Source organism: Moschus berezovskii, chromosome 25 (genome assembly GCF_049115385.1).
Source record: "Moschus berezovskii isolate FMDL1 chromosome 25, NW_MosBer_1.0, whole genome shotgun sequence".
Lineage (NCBI taxonomy): Eukaryota > Metazoa > Chordata > Mammalia > Artiodactyla > Moschidae > Moschus > Moschus berezovskii.
The window spans coordinates 21,905,971-21,926,175 of NC_142484.1; the positions used below are offsets into that span (position 1 = coordinate 21,905,971).

Consider the following 20,205-nt stretch of genomic DNA (forward strand, 5'->3'; position numbering starts at 1 on the left):
AATCAGGTCTGCTCTCCAACTCTGAAAAAGCAAAAATCTGTTTCATATGAAAATTAATAAAATGATTCTTAAGAAGGAGCTTAGCCCTGTCCCTGGCTCTTGTTAAGAAAATGTCAATGTTATTTTATTGCTAATCTATTCAGCTTCTCTCTATAATATGCTTTATTGACCAACATTTTTATTCTTATTATAAATAAAAAATATATTTATTTTTATTCTTAATCATGGCCAGAGTTTTAAGTTTTCTTTTCCTTAGCACATCTTCTTGTTGCTCCTTTCTGCATTAATACATATGGTAATATAGAGCTTGAAAATGTTTTACTGAATATTAACTTCTTAAATTATGAATATTTTCCATGGTTTTCAAATAAAGTCAAGACAAATTCTTTGTAATTCCAAAATTCACATCATCTGACAAGAAAAGTTTTCTTTTTAATGTTTCAACAAGTATGACATGATTTAATTATCTCACAAAAGAGCATAATAGGCTCTCATTTTTGACTCAACAAATTTCTTTAGCTCTTCTCACTCTATTCCCTTTATCTTATAAAATGTACTTGATTTTAAAGACCTTTAGTTAAGGACTTTAACCGTGGAAGACCCAGTTGATAAGAAAATTTTCTATGTGCCCATGAATATATTTCTTATGTTATATTGAGTACTTAAATAAACCTGTATCAATTATTATGGATTCTTTACTGATTTTTCTTCTGCACTAGAGTGTTTACTCAATATAATGCTTGGCATGGTACCTTACATACAGCAAGTATCAATAAACATGAGTTTTTAATACAATCATTTGAAAGATGCTCAGCGATATGTTAATATAGACTCCCCATAAGTGAACACAATTCTCACACTACCTACATCGAAGTGAGGAGAGAAGGAAGTATTGGTCATAATTGTATTCAGCCAGGGACAGCTAAGTGTCCTTGCTCATAAAGTAGTCCTTGCTCATTTGATGTTGTTCAGTTGCTCAGTTGTGTCTGATTCTATGCGACCCCGTGGACTGCAGCAAACCAGGCTTCCCTGTCCTTCACCATCTCTCAGCGCTTGCTCAAACTCATGTCCATTGAGTCAGTGATGCCATCCAACCATCTCGTCCTCTCCTTGCTCATAATGTAGTATGAATATTAGAGTGAGGACAGATTGTGATTAAAAAAAAAAAAAAAAAGCTAGCTGCATTGGTAATTGCACTTGGAGGCAGCCACAGAGGGCTTCCCAGGTGGTGCTAGTAGTAAAGAACCTGCCTGCCAATGCAGGTAGATGTGAGAGATGCAGGTTCTATCCCTGGGTTAAGAAGATCCCCTGGAGGAGGGCATAGCCACCCACTCCAGTATTCTTGTCTAGAGAATCCAATGGGCAGAGGAGCCTGGCGGGCTACAGTTCATGAGGTCACAAAGAGCTGGACACAGCTGAAGTGACTTAGCACTTAGCACAGAGTCACAGCAGAAGATCTAAAATCATAAAAGTCAGGACTTGAATTCAAACACACACTCCTTGTTCCCTGAAATTTCAGACCTATGTGTTTCTCCCCAATTTCTCTGAAGGGAAAAAGAAAATCTGATGATGCTGGTGGATAGTTCTGAATACTAACCTTGCAGGGCTGTTAGGTGTTGAGGTGTCATAGCCTAATATCCTCCATGGTAATATGTCACTGGTCCTGATCTCTGATGCAAGCAATGGCCCTTGGTAAAGATTGGTTGATATGAATGACAATTTTATGCTCTGAGAATTGATTCATAGAGTCTAATTAGGAAAAATGAGGGTGAATTCCCACTAGGTTCATGTCTCACAAGTATCAACTCTTGGGAAAAGAAGCAATTAGAATTTTGCTTTCCCTCTTTGGCTCTCATGTGTTTAACAGTGTCACATAGGTGTGTCAGTGCTCTTGTTGGATTCTGTATTGTAAACAAGGATGTGACACATTTTGTTAGAGCTTCAATGAACTTCATGTCAAACTATCAATAAAGTGATTTTCTACTAGGTGGAAAGTAGAAAATCGAGGGAAACAAACTTTATAAGTAAGACATGAAAGTTTTTTTTTTCCATGTATAATACTAATTGTGGTTAAATATTGTGATATACTCAGAAAACAAAAAAAAAATTTGGATTATTTTAGTATCCATGAGGAACTGGAAATGTGCCTGAATAGAGTGATCAGAAATGCATGGAGAATTAAATACTTGTATTTGGTTTTGAAAGGTGTGTAGAATTGAAAGGAGTGTAAATCTGAAAAAGGAGAATGGAGTCATGACGTCATTTCAGGATGGAAAAGCAGCATGTCAAGGTCATAGGGATGAACCCAGCAATGTTGAGATCTTACAGAAACTACCTGGAACAACTCAAGAGCTTTGTAGTAGGTACTAGCAGTTATGGAAATAGTAGTATATTTTATTTATGTCTTACACATTTTGTTTCAATCAATTCCATATTGCCATCCTCCTCAGATGAACTGGTAAATTCAAATGTTGACTCTAGATGAAACAGCATACAGATGTCTAGGACTAAATGTAAATATTGAAAGAGTGCAGGAGATTGTTGCTGCTGCTGCTGCTAAGTCGCTTCAGTCGTGTCCGACTCTGTGCGACCCCATAGATGGCAGCCCACCAGGCTCCCCCATCCCTGGGGTTCTCCATTGTTAGTTATTCCTAATTTTCATTCTCCCATTTTTCCTCAATAATAAATGCCCTGAATCTTAGTTGGGCGCATGGCTATCTAGACACCTTGGTATTCTCTTAACCTCTCTTCCAACAAAGTTTGATCACCTGGCCAAACTGTACCAAAGGGAAATAGTAGGAGGTAAGGTCTGTCTCTTCAAGTGGTGGTTTTCAAGTTGGGGCACATTTCCTCTCCTTCTACATATTTTCTTCAGGTGGATGAGGGATGAAAATGCAAGATTGATCTGGAGCTATTGTCTGAGACCAACAGATGGATGGAAGCTAGATGTTGTACATATCACAATTTAAAAGAAGTTTATGTTTTGCAGTGAGCCACTGAACCAGTCCTGAAGATCTTTAAGGCATCATGGTGCATGTGTGTGTGTGGGTGTGTGTGATACACACTGAAACCTAACTGCAACTAAACTTAATTGCAATTAAATTTGAAAATAAAGAAGAATTGCCTAAATCCCACTCCTTTGAAATGCAAACTAAAGATCCTAGAGCATACTAATTGTATATCAGGAACAGGTTTTGTTTTTTTTTCTTATTTTTTAAAATAAATTAATATAGGGTTGAATCCAAGTTAACGAGAGAAAATTCTGCATGGGAACATTATCCAAGTCCATCAGAGTGCCTACTTTAGAATGCGTTTTCCTAGTCATGCTGTTTTCAACTGCTAAAACATTTGAAAACATCTCCCACCATAATAATGTTTAACAAATCCTATGTATTCATTAATTTTTTTCTCATTTATAGTAGATCTCTTTCTCCAAGTCCTTGATTTCTATTTTTTGTGTTTTGGAAATACTCTGACATCTATTCTAATATTTTAATACCACATCTTCCACTAGTTCTCAGATAGAGATCCATAACCCCGCAAACACATAGAAAATTCCTAAGGAGGCTTTAAATTTTTTTCTTAGTACTTTTAAAATTTCTATGTGTGTGTTAGGCCTTCCCTGGTGACTCAGACAGTAAAGAATCTCCTGCAAATCAGGAAACCCAGGTTCAATCCCTGGGTCAGAAAATCCCCTGGAGAAGGAAATGGTAACCCACTCCAGTATTCTTGCCTGGAGAATTCCATGGACAGAAGACCTGGTGGGCTACAGTCCATGGGGTTACAAAGAGTTGGACACGACTGAGCGACTAGCACACACACATTCACATTTTTACCTTTTGTAACACTTTTTAAGTTTTAAATGTGCATAAATGCTTGAAAACACAAAAAAATTCCATATATCAAAACTTAATGTATAGAACAGTCTTTGGGACTCTGTGGGAGAGGGCGAGGGTGGGATAATTTGGGAGAATGGCATTGAAACATGTATATTATCATATGTGAAATGAATCGCCAGTCCAGGTTCGATGCATGATACAGAATGCTCGGGGCTGGTGCACTGGGATGACCCAGAGGGATGGGATGGGGAGGGAGGTGGGAGGGGGGTTCAAGATGGGGAACACATGTACACCTGGAGCAGATTCATGTCAATGTATGGCAAAACCAATACAATATTGTAAAGTAATTAGCCTCCAATTAAAATATATAAACTAAAAAAAAAACCTCAATGTAAAAAAACTACTAGCTGTTGTTTGATTAATGGGTAGTGTACTAAAAGAAAAATGGACATGGGTGGTCTGTTTCAAAGCAGTAACATACAGAACTCACCTCCCCTCATGGATACAGTGAATCTACAGCTATATAGAAAATTATGTCCTGTGTGGTGCTTTATTGGAGAAGGGAAACTAGCTGATTAATTCTTATACATTAGGGAAACAAGAAAAGGCCACACCGAAATGGCTATGAGAGGCTGAGACACAATCTTGTCATAAAACACAGCTCGCTGCAACAACCCACAGTCAACATACCTCAGAACCCTGAGTTTCTGCTTGAGGAGCTAACAGCTTGAACCGTACATCTGGCACCCCGACTGTTAAGACCTGAACCCAAGAGAGAAGCCCACAAAGCATTTATCTGGAAAGTCAGCATGGTTTGTGATCATGAGACCCACAATGCCATAATGAATCGAGAAACAGTTCTTTACATGTATATATATTTTAAAGAGAGTTCTTTAAAAAACGTCTTTTTTTTTTTTTTTTTGACTGCTGAGTCTTCCTTGTTGCCTGCAGGTTCAGCAGTTGTGGTGCACAGGTCTCTCTAGTTGCAGCATTTGGGCTTTGTTGTCCCATGGCATGTGGGAGTCTTAGTTGGCTGAGGAAGGATTCAAATCACGTCCCCTGCATTGGAAGACAGATACTGAACAATTGGGCCACCAGGAAAGTCCCTGAAATACAGTTCTTAAAACTTATAAACAGATAGACTAATCCACCCCAGTGCTCAGCTCAAGGCAAATGACTTTTAGAAAAGCACCTTGGCTTCTTGCAAAAGAGGTTCTTTTGCTTATTTTCAAGCATAAGCAAGAGAAATAGGCATCTAAGGGGACACATATTGAGGGCCTATCCCTATTGCCTCTCTGGGATATAGGCAACAGGGCAGCAGGTCTGAACTCTCCCTGTCCCTCACTCGAGCTTCCAAGTATTTCCTGGAAGGGAGATCATGCCCTTGTCTGGAACCCTGACTTTTGTGGCTGCTGCTCAGAGGACTGCTCAATGGAAGGACTGATGCTGAAGCTGAAGCTCCAATACTCTGGCCACCAGATGCGAAGAACCTGCTCATTGGAAAAGACCCTGATACTGGCAGGGATTGGGGGCAGGAGGAGAAGGGGACGACAGAGGATGAAATGGCTGGATGGCATCACCGACTCGATGGACATGAGTTTAGGTAAACTCCAAGAGTTGGTGATGGACAGGGAGGCCTGGTGTGCTGTGATTCATGGGGTCACAAAGAGGTGAACACGACTGAGCGACTGAACTGAACTGAACTGATGGGAGGAAAATGCATGGATCATATGACAGTGATACAACTTAGCTGGAATGTTGGCTTTCATGAGCATCTGCTTTCATAAATAGCTATTCCTTGTCTAAACATAAGACAATAATGTTAAGGATGTTTTATAAAAAGCATTGCTATATACTGCTTTAATTAGGTCTCTAATGTGTGCTCAGTTGCTCAGTCATGTCCAACTCTTTGGGGAGCCATGACTGTATCCTGCCAGGCTCCTCTCTCCATGGAATTTTCCAAGCAAGAATACTGGAGTGGTTTACCGTTACCTACTCCAGAGGATCTTTCCGACCCAGGGATTGAACCTGTGTCTCTTGAGTCTCTTGCATTTATAGGCAAATTCTTAACCACTAGTGTCACCTGGGGAGGCCCAAGTCTCTGAGACTGTAATGAATCTTTTGCTTTGATGAAGTCAAGTTTGAATGTTTTTTTTTATTATTTTCATGATATCATAAGAAATAAAGAGGAAAAAAGCATAGAAGAGATCTGGAGGAAAGAAACTCAGTCTTATAGGGAACTTAGTTTGCTTGATGTGTAGATCATGTTTGGGGCCATGGCATCTACTCAAACTAAATGCCATTCAATTTCATCCTCCACTTAAGAGAAACAATACTACGACTTGCTTATATAATACTGTGAATATCAAATAAAGTTATCCATTTAAATGCTGGACATTGTGTTTTATCATTCATAAAATTAACTATATAGATTACTATGATTAACTTCAAAATCTTCATCTTCTTCCTCCATGTCTTTCTTCCTGTATGGATTATCATTAAAAATAAAAAGCTAACACTCCTTTATCATCAGGAGTTTTCTAACTTTATTCATAATCACAACTTATGATTTTATATATAAATATTATAATATAGATTCAAGAAGTGGCCTGGATAAAGTCTTGGAAGTGCGTTATATAGGCAATTATGACTGATTTTTCATAAAAAATTATCCTAATACATATCTTAGGGAAACAAAAAACTGATGTGTCATCATTATGTTGTTTCTATTCATCTACACTGCCTGCTGTCTACAGTTTTGTTCAGGACAAATTTGATATCCCTATTTTGCAGACTACAGATCAGAGTGTTTAGCATGGGAACAATAATGGAATAAAATACAGAGGACACTTTCCCGTGGTCCATGGAGCTCACAGATGATGGCTGCAGGTACATGGATGCTGCAGATCCATAGAAGACAGCAACAGCTGAGATGTGGGAACTGCAGGTGCTGAAGGCTTTGGTCCTGCCCTCAGTGGAACAAATGTGGAGGATGCTAGAGATGATGAAGATAGATGAAGCAAGAATAGTTAAGGAAGGAGTCAAGATGTTAAATACACTGAAGAATATAACCGATAATTCATTGACATAGATGCTGGAACAGGATAGCTCCAAGAGTGGGAAGAAATCACAGATATAATAGTTAAACACACTGTTTAATCACCTTGTTTTTGCAGAAAAGGAGTATCAACAAAAATCCTGTGTGGATTGTGGATTCAATGATTCTTAAATACAAACTCCCTTTGTGAGGCAGAAGCAGAAGTGATAAGACAAAGTGACATTCAAAAACAAGGGGTTGCAGATGGCACCATAGCAGTCATATGCCATTACAGCCAACACATGACACTCTGCAAAAGCAAAAGTGAGGAAGAAATAGAACTGAGCCTTGAATTCAGGGTAGGAGACGATATTCTTCTCTATCACAAGGCTTATCAGCATTTTGGGGAAACTATAATGGAATGAAAAGGAGTACACCAAGGCTGTATATTGTCACCCTGCTTATTTAACATTTATGCAGAGTACATCGTGAGGAATGCTGGGCTGGAAGAAGCACAAGCTAGAATCAAGATTGCTGGGAGAAATATCACTAACCTCAGATATGCAGATGACACCACCCTTAGGGCAGAAAGTGAAGAGGAACACAAAAGCCTCTTGATGAAAGTGAAAGAGGAAAGTGAAAAGTTTGGCTTGAAGCTCAACATTCAGAAAACAAAGATCATGGCATCTGTTCCCATCACTTCATGGGAAAAAGATGGAAAAACAGTGGAGACAGTGTCAGATTTTAATTTTTTGGGCTCCAAAATCACTGCAGATGCTGATTGCAGCCAGGAAATTAAAAAGACGCTCACTCCTTGGAAGGAAAGTTATGACCAACCTGGATAGTATATTGAAAAGCAGAGACATTACTTTGCCAACCAAGGTCCGTCTAGTCAAGGCTATGGTTTTTCCCGTGGTCATGTATGGATGTGAGAGTTGGACTATGAAGAAGGCTGATCGCCGAAGAATTGATGCTTTTGAACTGTGGTGCTGGAGAAGACGCTTGAGAGTCCCTTAGACTGCAAGGAGATCCAACCAGTCCATTCTAGAGGAGATCAATCCTGGGTGTTCATTGGAAGGACTGATGCTAAAGCTGAAACTGCAATACTTTGGCCACCTCATGCGATGAGCTGATTCACTGGAAAAGACTCTGATGCTGGGAAAGGTTGGGGGCGGGAGGAGAAGGGGACGATAAAGAATGAGATGGCTGGATGGCATCACCGACTCTGTGGACATGAGTTTGAGTGAACTCCAGGAGTTGGTGATGGACAGGAGGCCTGGCGTGCTGTGATTCATGGGGTCGCAAAGAGTTGGACACGACTGAGCAACTGAACTGAACTGATAATGGAATGACAGAGATCAATAAAGACAAGTTGATAAGGAAATAGTACATGAGAGTGTGCAGGTGAGAACTGAGCCCAATCAGTGTGATCATGCCCAGGTTCCCCACCACCATGACCACATAGATTCCTAAGAAGAGGAGGAAAAGAGGCAGCTGGAGTTGTGACTGTTCTGTGAACCCATCAAGGAGGAACTCAGTCACTGAAGAGTGATTTCCAGCGTCCATTATCCCTTCCAAGGTTCTAGGTTTAAAAATGAGAAAATGTGTGTACATGTGTGAGCAAACATGGTCATCTGAGTGTATGTTATGAGGGGGAGGGACAGATTTTGTTCAGTTCACTTCAGTTCGTTTGCTCAGTCTTGTTCGACTCTTTGCTGCCCCATGAACCACAGCATGCCAGGCCTCCCTGTCCATCACCAACTCCTGGAGTTCACCCAAACTCATGTCCATTGAGTCAGTGATGTCATCCAACCATCTCATCCTCTGGAGTCCCCTTCTCCTCCTGCCCTCAATATTTCCATCATCAGGGTTTTTTCCAATGAGTCAACTTCGCATCAGGTGGCCAAAGTATGGAGTTTCAGCTTCAACATCAGTTCTTCCAATGAACACCCAGGACAGATCTCCTTTAATATGGACTGGTTGGATCTCCTTGCAATCCAAGGGACTCTCAAGAGTCTTCTCCAAAAACACAGTTCAAAAGCATCAATTCTTTGGTGCTCAGCTTTCTTTATAGTCCAACTCTCACATCCATACATGCCCACTGGAAAAAGCATAGCATTGACTAGATTGACGTTAGTGGACAATGTCTCTGCTTTTCAATATGTTGTCTAGGTTTGCCAACCAAGGTCCGTCTAGTCAAGGCTATGGTTTTTCCCGTGGTCATGTATGGATGTGAGAGTTGGACTGTGAAGAAAGCTGATCGCTGAAGAATTGATGCTTTTGAACTGTGGTGCTGGAGAAGACTCTTGAGAGTCCCTTATACTGCAAGGAGATCCAACCAGTCCATTCTAATGGAGATCAGTCCTGGGTGTTCATTGCAAGGACTGATGCTAAAGCTGAAGCTCCAATACTTTGGCCACCTCATGAGACGAGTTGACTCACTGGAAAAGACTCTGATGTTGGGAGGGGTTGGGGGCGGGAGGAGAAGGGGACGACAGAGAATGAGATGGCTGGATGGCATCACCGACTCTATGGACATGAGTTTGAGTGAACTCCAGGAGTTGGTGATGGACAGGGAGGCCTGGCGTGCTGTGATTCATGGGGTCACAATGAGTCGGACACAACTCAGCGACTGAACTGAACTGAACTAGGTTTGTCATAACTTTCCTTCCAAGGAGTAAACGTCTTTTAATTTCATGGCTGCAATCACCATCTGCAGTGATTTTGGAGCCCCCCAAAATAAAGTCAGCCACTGTTTCCATTGTTTCCTCATCTATTTCCCATGAAATGATGGGACCAGATGCCATGATCTTCGTTTTCTGAATGTTGAGCTTTAAGCCAACTTTTTCACTCTCTTCTTTCACTTTCATCAAGAGGCTCTTCAGTTCTTCTTCACTTTCTGCCATAAGGGTAGTGTCATCTGCATATCTGAAGTTATTGGTATTTCTCCTGGCAGTCTTGATTCCAGCTTGTGCTTCTTCCAGCCTAGAATTTCTCATGATGTACTCTGCATATAAGATAAATAAGCATGGTGAAAATATACAGCCCTGAGGTACTCTTTTTCCTATTTGGAACCAATCTGTTTTTCCATTTTAAGTTCTAACTGTTGTTTCCTGACCTACATACAAGCTTCCCAAGAGGCAGGTAAAGTGGTCTGGTATTCCCACCCCTTTCATACTTTTCCAAGTTTATTGTGATCCACACAGTAAAAGGCTTTGGCATAGTCAATAAAATAGAGATAGATATTTTTCTGAAACTCTCTTGGTTTTTGGATGCTCCAACGGGTGTTGTCAATTCGATCTCTGGCTCCTCTGCCTTTTCTAAAACCAGCTTGAACATCTGGAAGTTCATGATTCATGTACTGCTGAAGCCTGGCTTGGAGAATTTTGAGCATAACTTTACTAGAGTGTGAGATGAGTGCAGTTGTGCATTAGTTTGAGCATTCTTTGGCTTTTCCTTTCTTGGGATTGGAATGAAAACTGACCTTTTCCAGTCCTGTGGCCAATGCTGAGTTTTTCAAATTCGCTGACATATTGAGTGCAGCACTTTCATAGCATCATCTTTTAGGATTTTAAATAGCTCAACTGTAATTCCATCACCTCCACTAGCTTTGTTCGTATGACGCTTCCTAAGGCCCCTGGTCTTCAAATTCCAGGATGTCTGGCTCTAGGTGAGTGATCACACCATAAAGATTATCTGGGACATGAAGATCTTCTTTGTACAGTCTTCTGTGGATTCTTGCCGCCTCTTCTTAATATCTTCTGCTTCTATTAGATCCATACCATTTCTGTCCTTTATCGAGTCCATCTTCACACGAAATGTTCCCCTGGTATCTCTAATTTTCTTGAAGAGAAGTCTAGTATTTCCTATTCTATCGTTTCCTCTATTTCTTTGAATTAATTGCTGAGGAAAGCTTTCTTATCTCTCCTTACTATTCTTTGGAACTCTGCATTCAGATGCTTATATCTTTCCTTTTCTCCTTTGCTTTTCGCTTCTCTTCTTTTCACAGCTATTTGTAAGGCCTCCTCAGACAGCGATTTTGCCTTTTTGCATTTCTTTTTCTGGGGGATGGTCTTGATCCCTGTCTCCTGTACAATGTCACAAATTTCTGTCCATAGTTGATTGGGTACTCTGTCAATCAGATCTAGACCCTTGAGTCTATTTGTCACTTGCATTGTATAATCATAAGGGATTTGTTTTAGGTCATACCTGAATGATCGAGTGGTTTTCCCTACTTCCTTCAATTTAAGTCTGAATTTGGCAATAAGGTGTTCATGACCTAAGCCACAGTCAGCTCCTAGTCTTGTTTTTGCTGATTGTACAGAGTTTCTCCATCTTTGGCTGCAAAGAATATAATCAATCTGATTTCAGTGTTGGCCATCTGGTGATGTCCATGTGTAGAGTCTTCTCTTGTGTTGTTGGAAGAGGGTGTTTGTATGACCTGTGCGTGCTCTTGGCAAAACTCTATTAGTCTTTGCCCTCCTTCATTCCATGCTCCAAGGCCAAATTTGCCTGTTATTCCAGGTGTTTCTTGACTTCCTACTTTTGCATTCCAGTCCCCTATAATGAAAAGAACATCTTTTGGGGGTTTTAGTTCTAAAAGCTCTTGTAGATCTTCACAGAACCATTCAGCTTCTTCAGCGTTACTGGTCGGGGCATAAACTTTGGATTACCGTGATGTTGAATGGTTTGCCTTGGAAACGAACAGAGATCATTCTTTCGTTTTTGAGATGCATTCAAGTACTGCATTTCAGACTCTTTTGTTGACTATGATGGCTATTCCATTTCTTCTAAGGGATTCCTGTCCAGAGTAGTAGATATAATGGTAGAGGTCATTATTTGATCCCTCATCAGACGACATACATAAAGCAGAAATCTCTTGAGTCACTTCTGCTTCTTGGAGACAAACGATGATTCTGGTTGAACCAGAGATGGACATACAAACTTCACAATACTTAGAATTCAAAGACTTCCTCACTTTTTAAGAAAAAATACCCATTTATGCATTTTAAAAATCAGTCAGAATGAACATTGCTATTTTTATTTCTGAGGACCTTTTCTTTCTTCCCATATTCTAGCTGTGTATGTTATTCATGGTCATGTAAATTTGCATAATATTTAAGTAATAATGGTGTACACTTTCTATAGTTAATTAACAGAAGATTCACGGCCCATGTGATCTTGTGTTAGTTACATCTACTCTATAACACTCTAAAAAAACAAAAACACTAACAAGTATTTCATGTGAAAATTAAGTTAAATGATTCCCACAGGGAGCTTAGTGCAGTCACTGGTTCTTTGTAAGTAATATGAATGCTTTTTCCACCTATTGAGTTTGTCTCTGTTATATCTTTCATTTGACCAGCATTTTCATTTCTAAATCACTACCAGAATTTAAAATTTTCTTTTCCTTAGCACATCTTCTTATTGCTCCTTTCTACAGCACATATGGTAAAAATGGAAATTTTAATTATTTTATTTGCTATTAGCTTTCTAAATTATCAATATTATATATCAATTAACAGTATTTTCTCTAAATAAATTCAAGTCAATTTTTTGTTATTTAAAGATGTATGTCATCTGACAGTCACATGATTTAATTATTTCACAAAAAAGCATGGTGCACTGTCATTTTTGACTCATCAGATTCTTTTCACTTTTTTCTCTCTATCCCCTTTATACTGTGAACTAACAGTCATTACCCTTCAGTTAAGGACTTAAATAATGGAAACCCCAGTTAATAAGACCATTTTCTATGTGTCCAGAAATATATTTTTTATCTGGTAAAAATTTCACTTGCCAATGCCAGAACACGGGTTTGATTTCTGGGTTGGGAAGATCCCCTGGAGGAGGAAATGGCAACGCACTCCAGTATTGTTGCCTGGGAAATACCAAGGACAGAAAAGTCTGGCAGGCTACAGTGCACGGAATTACAAAGAGTCGGACACAACTGAGCGACTATACAACAACATGTTACATTTAATGCATACCTAAAGGCAGTTGGTGATGGACAGGGAGGCCTGGCGTGCTGTGATTCATGGGGTTGCAAAGAGTCGGACATGACTGAGCGACTGAACTGAACTGAACTGAAGTCTGTATTAATTATTGAGAGTTTTTTTATGGTTATTCTTCTATACCATGTAGCATTTGGTATCATGCCTCAGATACAGAAATTATTAATAAATATGATATTTTCATAAAATTATTGAAAGAAGTTTAGTGAGAAGTTAACATAGCCTCCCTGGAGAAGGAAATGGCAACCCACTCCAGTATTCTTGCCTGGAGAATCCCATGGACAGAGGAGTCTGGCAGGCTACAGTCTATGAGGTCACAAGAGTCAGACATGACTGACTAAACCACCACCACCACCACCACATAAGTGAACAAAGCTCTCACAATGCCTGAGCTGAAATGACTAAATAAAGAAATGTTGGCCATAATTTTATCCAGTGGGGACAGGAATGATAAGGGAAACTTTGCTGCTCAGGGAGATTGACTATTAAACTGATGACAGATAGAGACGGAAAAATAACTACCCACATCTGTCAGTGAACCTGGAGGGTGGGGGACGGGGGTTGATGTGGTAGAAGACCTAAAATTTTTAGATTCAGGACTGGGATAAATCCTCCTCCCCACACTTTCTCTGGTGGTTCAGTTGGTAAAGAATCCACCTGCAATGCAGGAGACTCAGTTTCAGTCTCTGGGTAGGGAAGATCCCCTGGATAAAAAAATGGCAACCCACTCCAGTATTCTTGCCTGGGAAATCCCATAGACAGAGAAATCTGGCGTGCTACAGCCCATGGGTCACAAAGAGTTGGACACGACTTAGTGACTAACCACCACCACCTCCTCCCCAAAACTTCAGAGGTATGTGTGTCTCCCCCAAACTCTGAAGGTAAAAATTATTCTGATGGTGGTGGTGGATAGTTCTAAGTACTAACCTAGCAGGATTTCTTGGTGTTCAGGATCATGGTCTAAAAGTCTCTGTTTTTGTGATTTCCTGACCTCTGTTGAAGCTGATGATCCTTAACAAATATGGTTGATATTAATAGTGATTTTATATTCTAGATATTGATGTCAAGAGTCTGATGTGGAATAATTAATGATTCTTACTTCCCTTTGGAAATATCCTACAAGTATCAACTATTGGGAAAATAATTAGAATTTCTCTCTTTTCTCCATTAAATCTCAAGTGTTGAATATGGTCACGTGAATGTGTTTCATTGCTCTTGTTAGATTATACATTGCAAGCAAGGATGTGATAGATTTTTATAGCTCTGGTGAATTTCATGTCAAGTTAATTGAAAGTTCAAAACTTCAGAAAATTACAAAGACATACACTAAAAGAGTTTTCTAAAGTGATTTTCCACAAGGAGAATAATAGATAATCAGAGAACAACGTTCACATGTGAACTTTAAAAACTTCTATTTTCATTTCCTCTGCTACCTGTATTTAGCTATCATGATACACCCATAAAACAAAAATATTTTTAAAATTTTAACTTGGGGACTGAATGAAAGCATCTGTTAGATATGCCATAATCCCACGAGTCCTAACAAGTCTAACAAGGAAAAATAATGACTTATTTTCCTCTAATATTATAAAAGTATGTTGAGAAACAATATAGAGATACATGTGTTATCGAGATTATTTAATTCTACATAAATTCTGAATTGCTGTATTTGCTAGGAGATGGGAACGACCGAGAATGAGATGGCTGGGTGGCATCACCGACTCGATGGACATGAGTTTGAGTGAACTCCGGGAGTTGGTGATGGACAGGGAAGCCTGACGTGCTGTGGTTCATGGGGTTGCAAAGAGTCGGACACGACTGAGCGACTGAACTGAACTGAAAAATTGTATGTAATGTCTTTATTCAAAATATTTGTTAAATGTTATATCATTTTGAGGAAAAATTTACTATGAAATTTGTTAATAAAGTTTTTCTTTTTCAGCTTTGAGATATAATTGACATATAACATTGTATAAGCTTACTATATACAATTGATTTGGTACAATTTATTATTGCAAATTGGTTTCCACTATGGTTTTAGCTAACACCTCCATCACGTCACATAGTTACCATTTTCTTTTTACGGTAAAAACATTTAAGATTTACTCTCTTAGAAACATATGAAATGGACTTCCCTGGCAGTCTAGTGGTTAAGACTCTGCACTTCCACTTCAGGGGTCTCAGGTTCAATCCCTAGTTAGGGAACTAAGGTCCACGTGCCATGTGGCAAAAAAAAAAAAAAAAGAAGAATTAAAAAAAAAGAAACATATAATACAATATTATTAACCGCAGTCATTATTCTGTATATTAGATCCCCAGAGCCATTTATCTTACAACTGGAAGTGTGTACTCTTTGACCCGCATCTCGTTATGCCCTACTTGAAAATCTGGCAAAACCCATTCTACTTTCAGTTTCTCTCAGTTCATATTTGTCAGATTCACATATACATGATATTATACAGTATTTGTCTTTCTCTGTTTAACTCATTCCACTTAACCTAATGTCTCTGGGTCGTTCCATGTGGTCCAAAATGACAGGATTGATTTCTTTCTCATGGCTCAATAATATTCCATTGTGTATATATCCCACATGCCTTAGGCTGTTTCTGTATATTGGCTAATCAAATTTTGAAAGACTTTAAATTATTTCTGTGTATCAGATTTTAATCTGATTTTTAAGGGTTGTTTTTTTTTTCAAATTGCTACAAAAAAGGGTAAAACCTAGAATAGAATAATCCATAAACACATAAAAAAATGTTGTTCATCAATAATTATCAGACCTTAGAACAATAAATATGGTACAATGTAACACAAAGCAAGTGTTCTCAACATTCTGATAACTTTGATAGAATATCTACAAGCATTCTTTAATGATAAGGAGTACCATAAAAGACATCATTATATAGTATGTATGAGGAACCAGAAATGTGTTTGATAATAGTGTGGAATGGTCAGAAATGAATGGAGAATTAAAAACTTGCATTTGTTCTTCAAAGGTGTTTATACCTGAAATGTGTGTAAAACTGGAAAGGAGAATGGAGTCAAGAAGCTATATCAAGACAAGAAAGCAACACGAATGCAGTGACAGGAATAAACAACATTATCAAGATATTACAGAAACTATCCCACCCAGTGGGAAAAATAGCTTTCTGGAAAACCCTAATAGTCATGAAATATTAATATATTTTACATGTTATGGATATCATTTTAATCACAGTTCACATTATTATTCTTTTAGATTCAAAGCCAAATTCAAATATTAACTCTAGAGAGCACAACACACAGCTGTCTAGGGCTAAATACAAATACTCAGAAGAGTGTAAGAGATTAAGTTATTCTTAACTTACCCTCTCTTCCTCAATAATAAATGCCCTGATTCTTTGCTGTGCAGGTGGCTACATCGATACCATGGTATTTCTTAGCCCCACTTATTGACACCTTGGACCATATGCCTGGGTCACAAAAAGGGAAGTAGAAGGAGGTGAGGTCTGTCACTTCCAGGCAGTTGTCTTCAATTTAGGGGCCATTCTCTCTCCTTCCCTATCTTTAGTTCTGATGGCTGAGGGGTAGAGATGAAGGATGAATCTGGAACTACTCTCTGAGACCAAAAAATGGATGGAAGATAGATCTTGTAGCAGAGTCACAATTGAAAAGCAGCTTATATCCCCAGTAAGCCACTGAGATTATCCTGAGTCACCTTCAGATTTACGTACCATGGTATGTGTGTACTTCTGTCTGTGTGATGCACAGTCACACCTAATTGTGACTAAAACAGAAGATAAGTAATTTTCTGAAATCCACTCCTGTGACATCTTGAAAAAGCTAATTGTACATGAGGAACTGTATATTTTTTTTAGAAATTGATATATGCTTGTATGAGAATTAATGAAAGACAAACTCTGTATGAGACCATTCCAAGCTGATCATAGTGTCTAATGTTAGAATATATTTATTGTGTCATATCTTTTCCATTATTAAAACAGTGTGCCCTTCTGTATTGGTATCTAAAAAACACTATATATTTGTTAATTTTTGTTTCATTTGTAGTAGTTCTTTTTCAAAGTCTTTACCTGTCATTTTTTATTTTTTGGTTAATTTTTTTTTAATGGTAAAGTTTTGTCTTCACTTTGGAATCTGTCTGCTATCTATTCCAATATTTTGGTAGCATGTCTTCTACCAGTTCTCATATCATTAGAGTCAGTACATACATGTTTTATCTTTCTTTAATTTTTTGATAGTTTTAATACACAAATGGAGCTTCCCAGGTGGCTGTATTGGTAGAGAACCTTCCTGCCAATGCAAGAAATGTATGAGATGCAAGATTGATCCCTGAGTCAGAAATATCCCCTGGAGGAGAAAATGGCAACCCACTCTAGTATTCTTGCATAGAGAATCCCTTGGACAGAGGAGCCTGACGGGCTACGGTCAAGGGGGTCACAGAGAGTCAAACACGACTGAGTATTGAACAGCAGAAACACACAAATGCATGCTTGGAAACAAAAAACAAAAATTCTCAGAAATACTCATTCTTATCTTTCAGCCATCCACACGAAAAAATCTATTCAATGTTGTTTGTTTAATGAATCAGTTCAGTTCAATTCAGTCACTCAGTCATGTCAAACTCTTTGCGACCCCATGAATCACAGCACGCCAGGCCCCCCTGTCCATCAGCGAACTCCCGGAGTTCACTCAAACTCATGTCCATTGAGTAGGTGATGCCATCCAGCCATCTCATTCTCTGTCGCCCCCTTCTCCTCCCGCCCCTAATCCTTCCCAGCATCAGAGTCTTTTCCAGTGAGTCAACTGGTCGCATGAGGTGGCCAAAGTATTGGAGTTTCAGCTTTAGCATCAGTCCTTCCAGTGAACACCCAGGACTGATCTCCTTTAGAATGGACTGGTTGGATCTCCTTGCAGTCCAAGGGACTCTAGACATCCCCTTTTTCTCTTCAAAATAACTCAGTTTCTTTTCCATAATAGATACTTTGGGGATAAGATGGATGCTTACCATTAAACAGATAATATTTTTTTCAATTTTAAACTTTGTGAATGAACTATCCGTATGGTTGTAATAATAAAAGAATGTCACTTCTAAATCTAAGATTCTATAATATGAATGGCAAAATAATAAGATATTTTTTTAGAGACAAGAGAAAATGGGTACAGGATTGTCAGGGAAATGGAGGTGGTAGAATTATCTCAGAACAGTGGAGCAAGGAATCCTGCATAAAGATATAAGTCTAAATACACATAATTCTTCAGGGCTGTTTATTACTGTCAATCTCTTCCACTATAGTGTGAAACATATGTGTGTCCCCTGACATAGGAATTATGTCTTATCACCCATCACATGTCCTTGTACCTCCTAATACATTTCTGTGCGCAAACTAAGAATCAAAGATTGAATTTCATAGATTGAAAATGGTTAAACATTGTTTACTTTAGAGAGCAGATTTTGGAGATATTTGTCTTGTTAGTAAACAGCACCAGGGACACAAGATATTGAGAAGGTCAAAGGATACAGATAAAATGGATTTATTTCTTGAATTAAGATAAATAAATCTTGGGATTTCCCTGGCAGTCCAGTGTTTAGGAGTTAGCAGTTTCACTGAAGCAGACCCAGGTTTAGTTCTTCATCGGGGGAACTAAGATCTTGCAAGTCGCACAGTGCAGCCAAAAAGTAAAAAATATAATCTTAAGACAGTAATTTTAAACAATGAATAAGTCTTGACTAAAAGAGTTCCATATTCCATACATGAAATAATACACATGAAGGCCTTTGGATATTATTTTAAAGTTTAGAGGTAATACAGTGTTTTATGGACACATGGACACTGGCACATCCTCAAACAGTGCTGCTCTCCATATGCTAACACTATGAGTCTAGTCCTCTCCCTGCCACTTTCATCCCAAATAATCAAGTATTAATAGTAGCAATGATCTCATTATTTGTGGACATACATTCCTGGGTCTGGACTGTTCCTTTATGAAACTTTCTCGAGAAATTATAAATTTTTGCCAAGGCAAAATACTCATTTTCACAGGAAACTTCTTTTTTCAAGGATTTTATTGAAGGCAATTTTGACATCTTTATTCCTGAGGCTGTAGATCAGGGGATTCAGCATGGGCACAATGATGGTATAAAACACAGAGGACAGTTTCCCGTGGTCCATGGAGCTGACTGATGATGGCTGCAGGTACATGAAGGCTGCAGAGCCATAGAAAATAGCAACAGCTGAGATGTGGGAGCTGCATGTGCTGAAGGCTTTGGACCTGCCCTCCGTGGAACGAATGTGGAGGATGCTGGAGATGATGAAGATGTAGGAGCCAAGGATGGTCAGAATTGGGATGAGGATATTAAATGCACTGAAACACAAAACTACCGTCTCATTGACATAAGTACTGGAGCAGGAGAGCTCCAGCAGAGGAAAAAGATCACAGAAGTAATGGTTGATCACATTAGCCTTGCAGAAAAGCACTCTTAGCATGCAGCCTGTGTGAGCTGTGGCACCAGTCAAGCCCATGATATAAACCCCGAGTACCATGCAAGAACAGAGCTGGTAAGACATGGTGACTTTGTAAAGCAAGGGGTTACAGATGGCAACATAGCGATCATATGCCATTACAGCCAACATGTGACATTCTGAAATAACAAAAACAAGGAAGAAGAAGAGTTGAGACATACATGCTGGGTAGGAGATAGTGTTCTTCTCTGTCACAAAGCTCACCAGCATTTTGGGGGTAATGACAGTGGACTGACAGAGGTCAATGAAGGACAAGCTGCTGAGGAAATAGTACATGGGGGTGTGCAGGTGAGAACTGAGCCCAATCAGTGTGATCATGACCAGGTTTCCCACCAACGTGACCACATAGATTCCTAGGAAGAGGAAGAAAAGGGGCAGCTGGAGTCCTGGATGCTCTGTTAGCCCAGCAAGGATGAACTCAGTCACCAAGGAGTGATTTCCTGCTGCCATTTTCCTCTGGGAATTTCATGGAAGAAATGAAGAACTGAAGTGGATATTTACTGCCTTATAACACAATAATGTGTAATATAAAAACCAGGACTTCTCAAGCAGATAGCTCCAGTTTTCTGTCTATTCCTGATCTACGTTAGTGATCAAAATGCATCTCAGTAACATAGGAAGTGTAAAGGAATATAAGATAGAATGTTCCTTTGTTTGTTCTATGCTATCAAACCAAAGCACTCTCCCAGTAGGTCTTGGTATTGTCCAGTCCCTAGACAGCCAAAGAAATTTTCTGTTACCTTTATTATAAGAATTTTCCATGATTTGTTTTTATTCCTCTCAGCTCTTCTACA

General features: G+C 39.0%; 1 protein-coding gene and 1 pseudogene across 1 annotated transcript; both read right to left on the reverse strand.

The window, feature by feature from the left end:
* Positions 1-6,569: 6,569 nt before the first annotated feature.
* Positions 6,570-8,442, reverse strand: LOC148773878 (olfactory receptor 8G3-like; annotated as a pseudogene).
* Positions 8,443-18,925: 10,483 nt separating this feature from the next.
* LOC129548527 (olfactory receptor 8G1-like) lies at positions 18,926-19,867 on the reverse strand. The gene has a single exon (XM_055415043.2). It carries the CDS (start codon positions 19,859-19,861, stop codon positions 18,926-18,928), a length of 936 nt encoding a protein of 311 aa, XP_055271018.2. The 5' UTR covers positions 19,862-19,867.
* Positions 19,868-20,205: the final 338 nt, after the last annotated feature.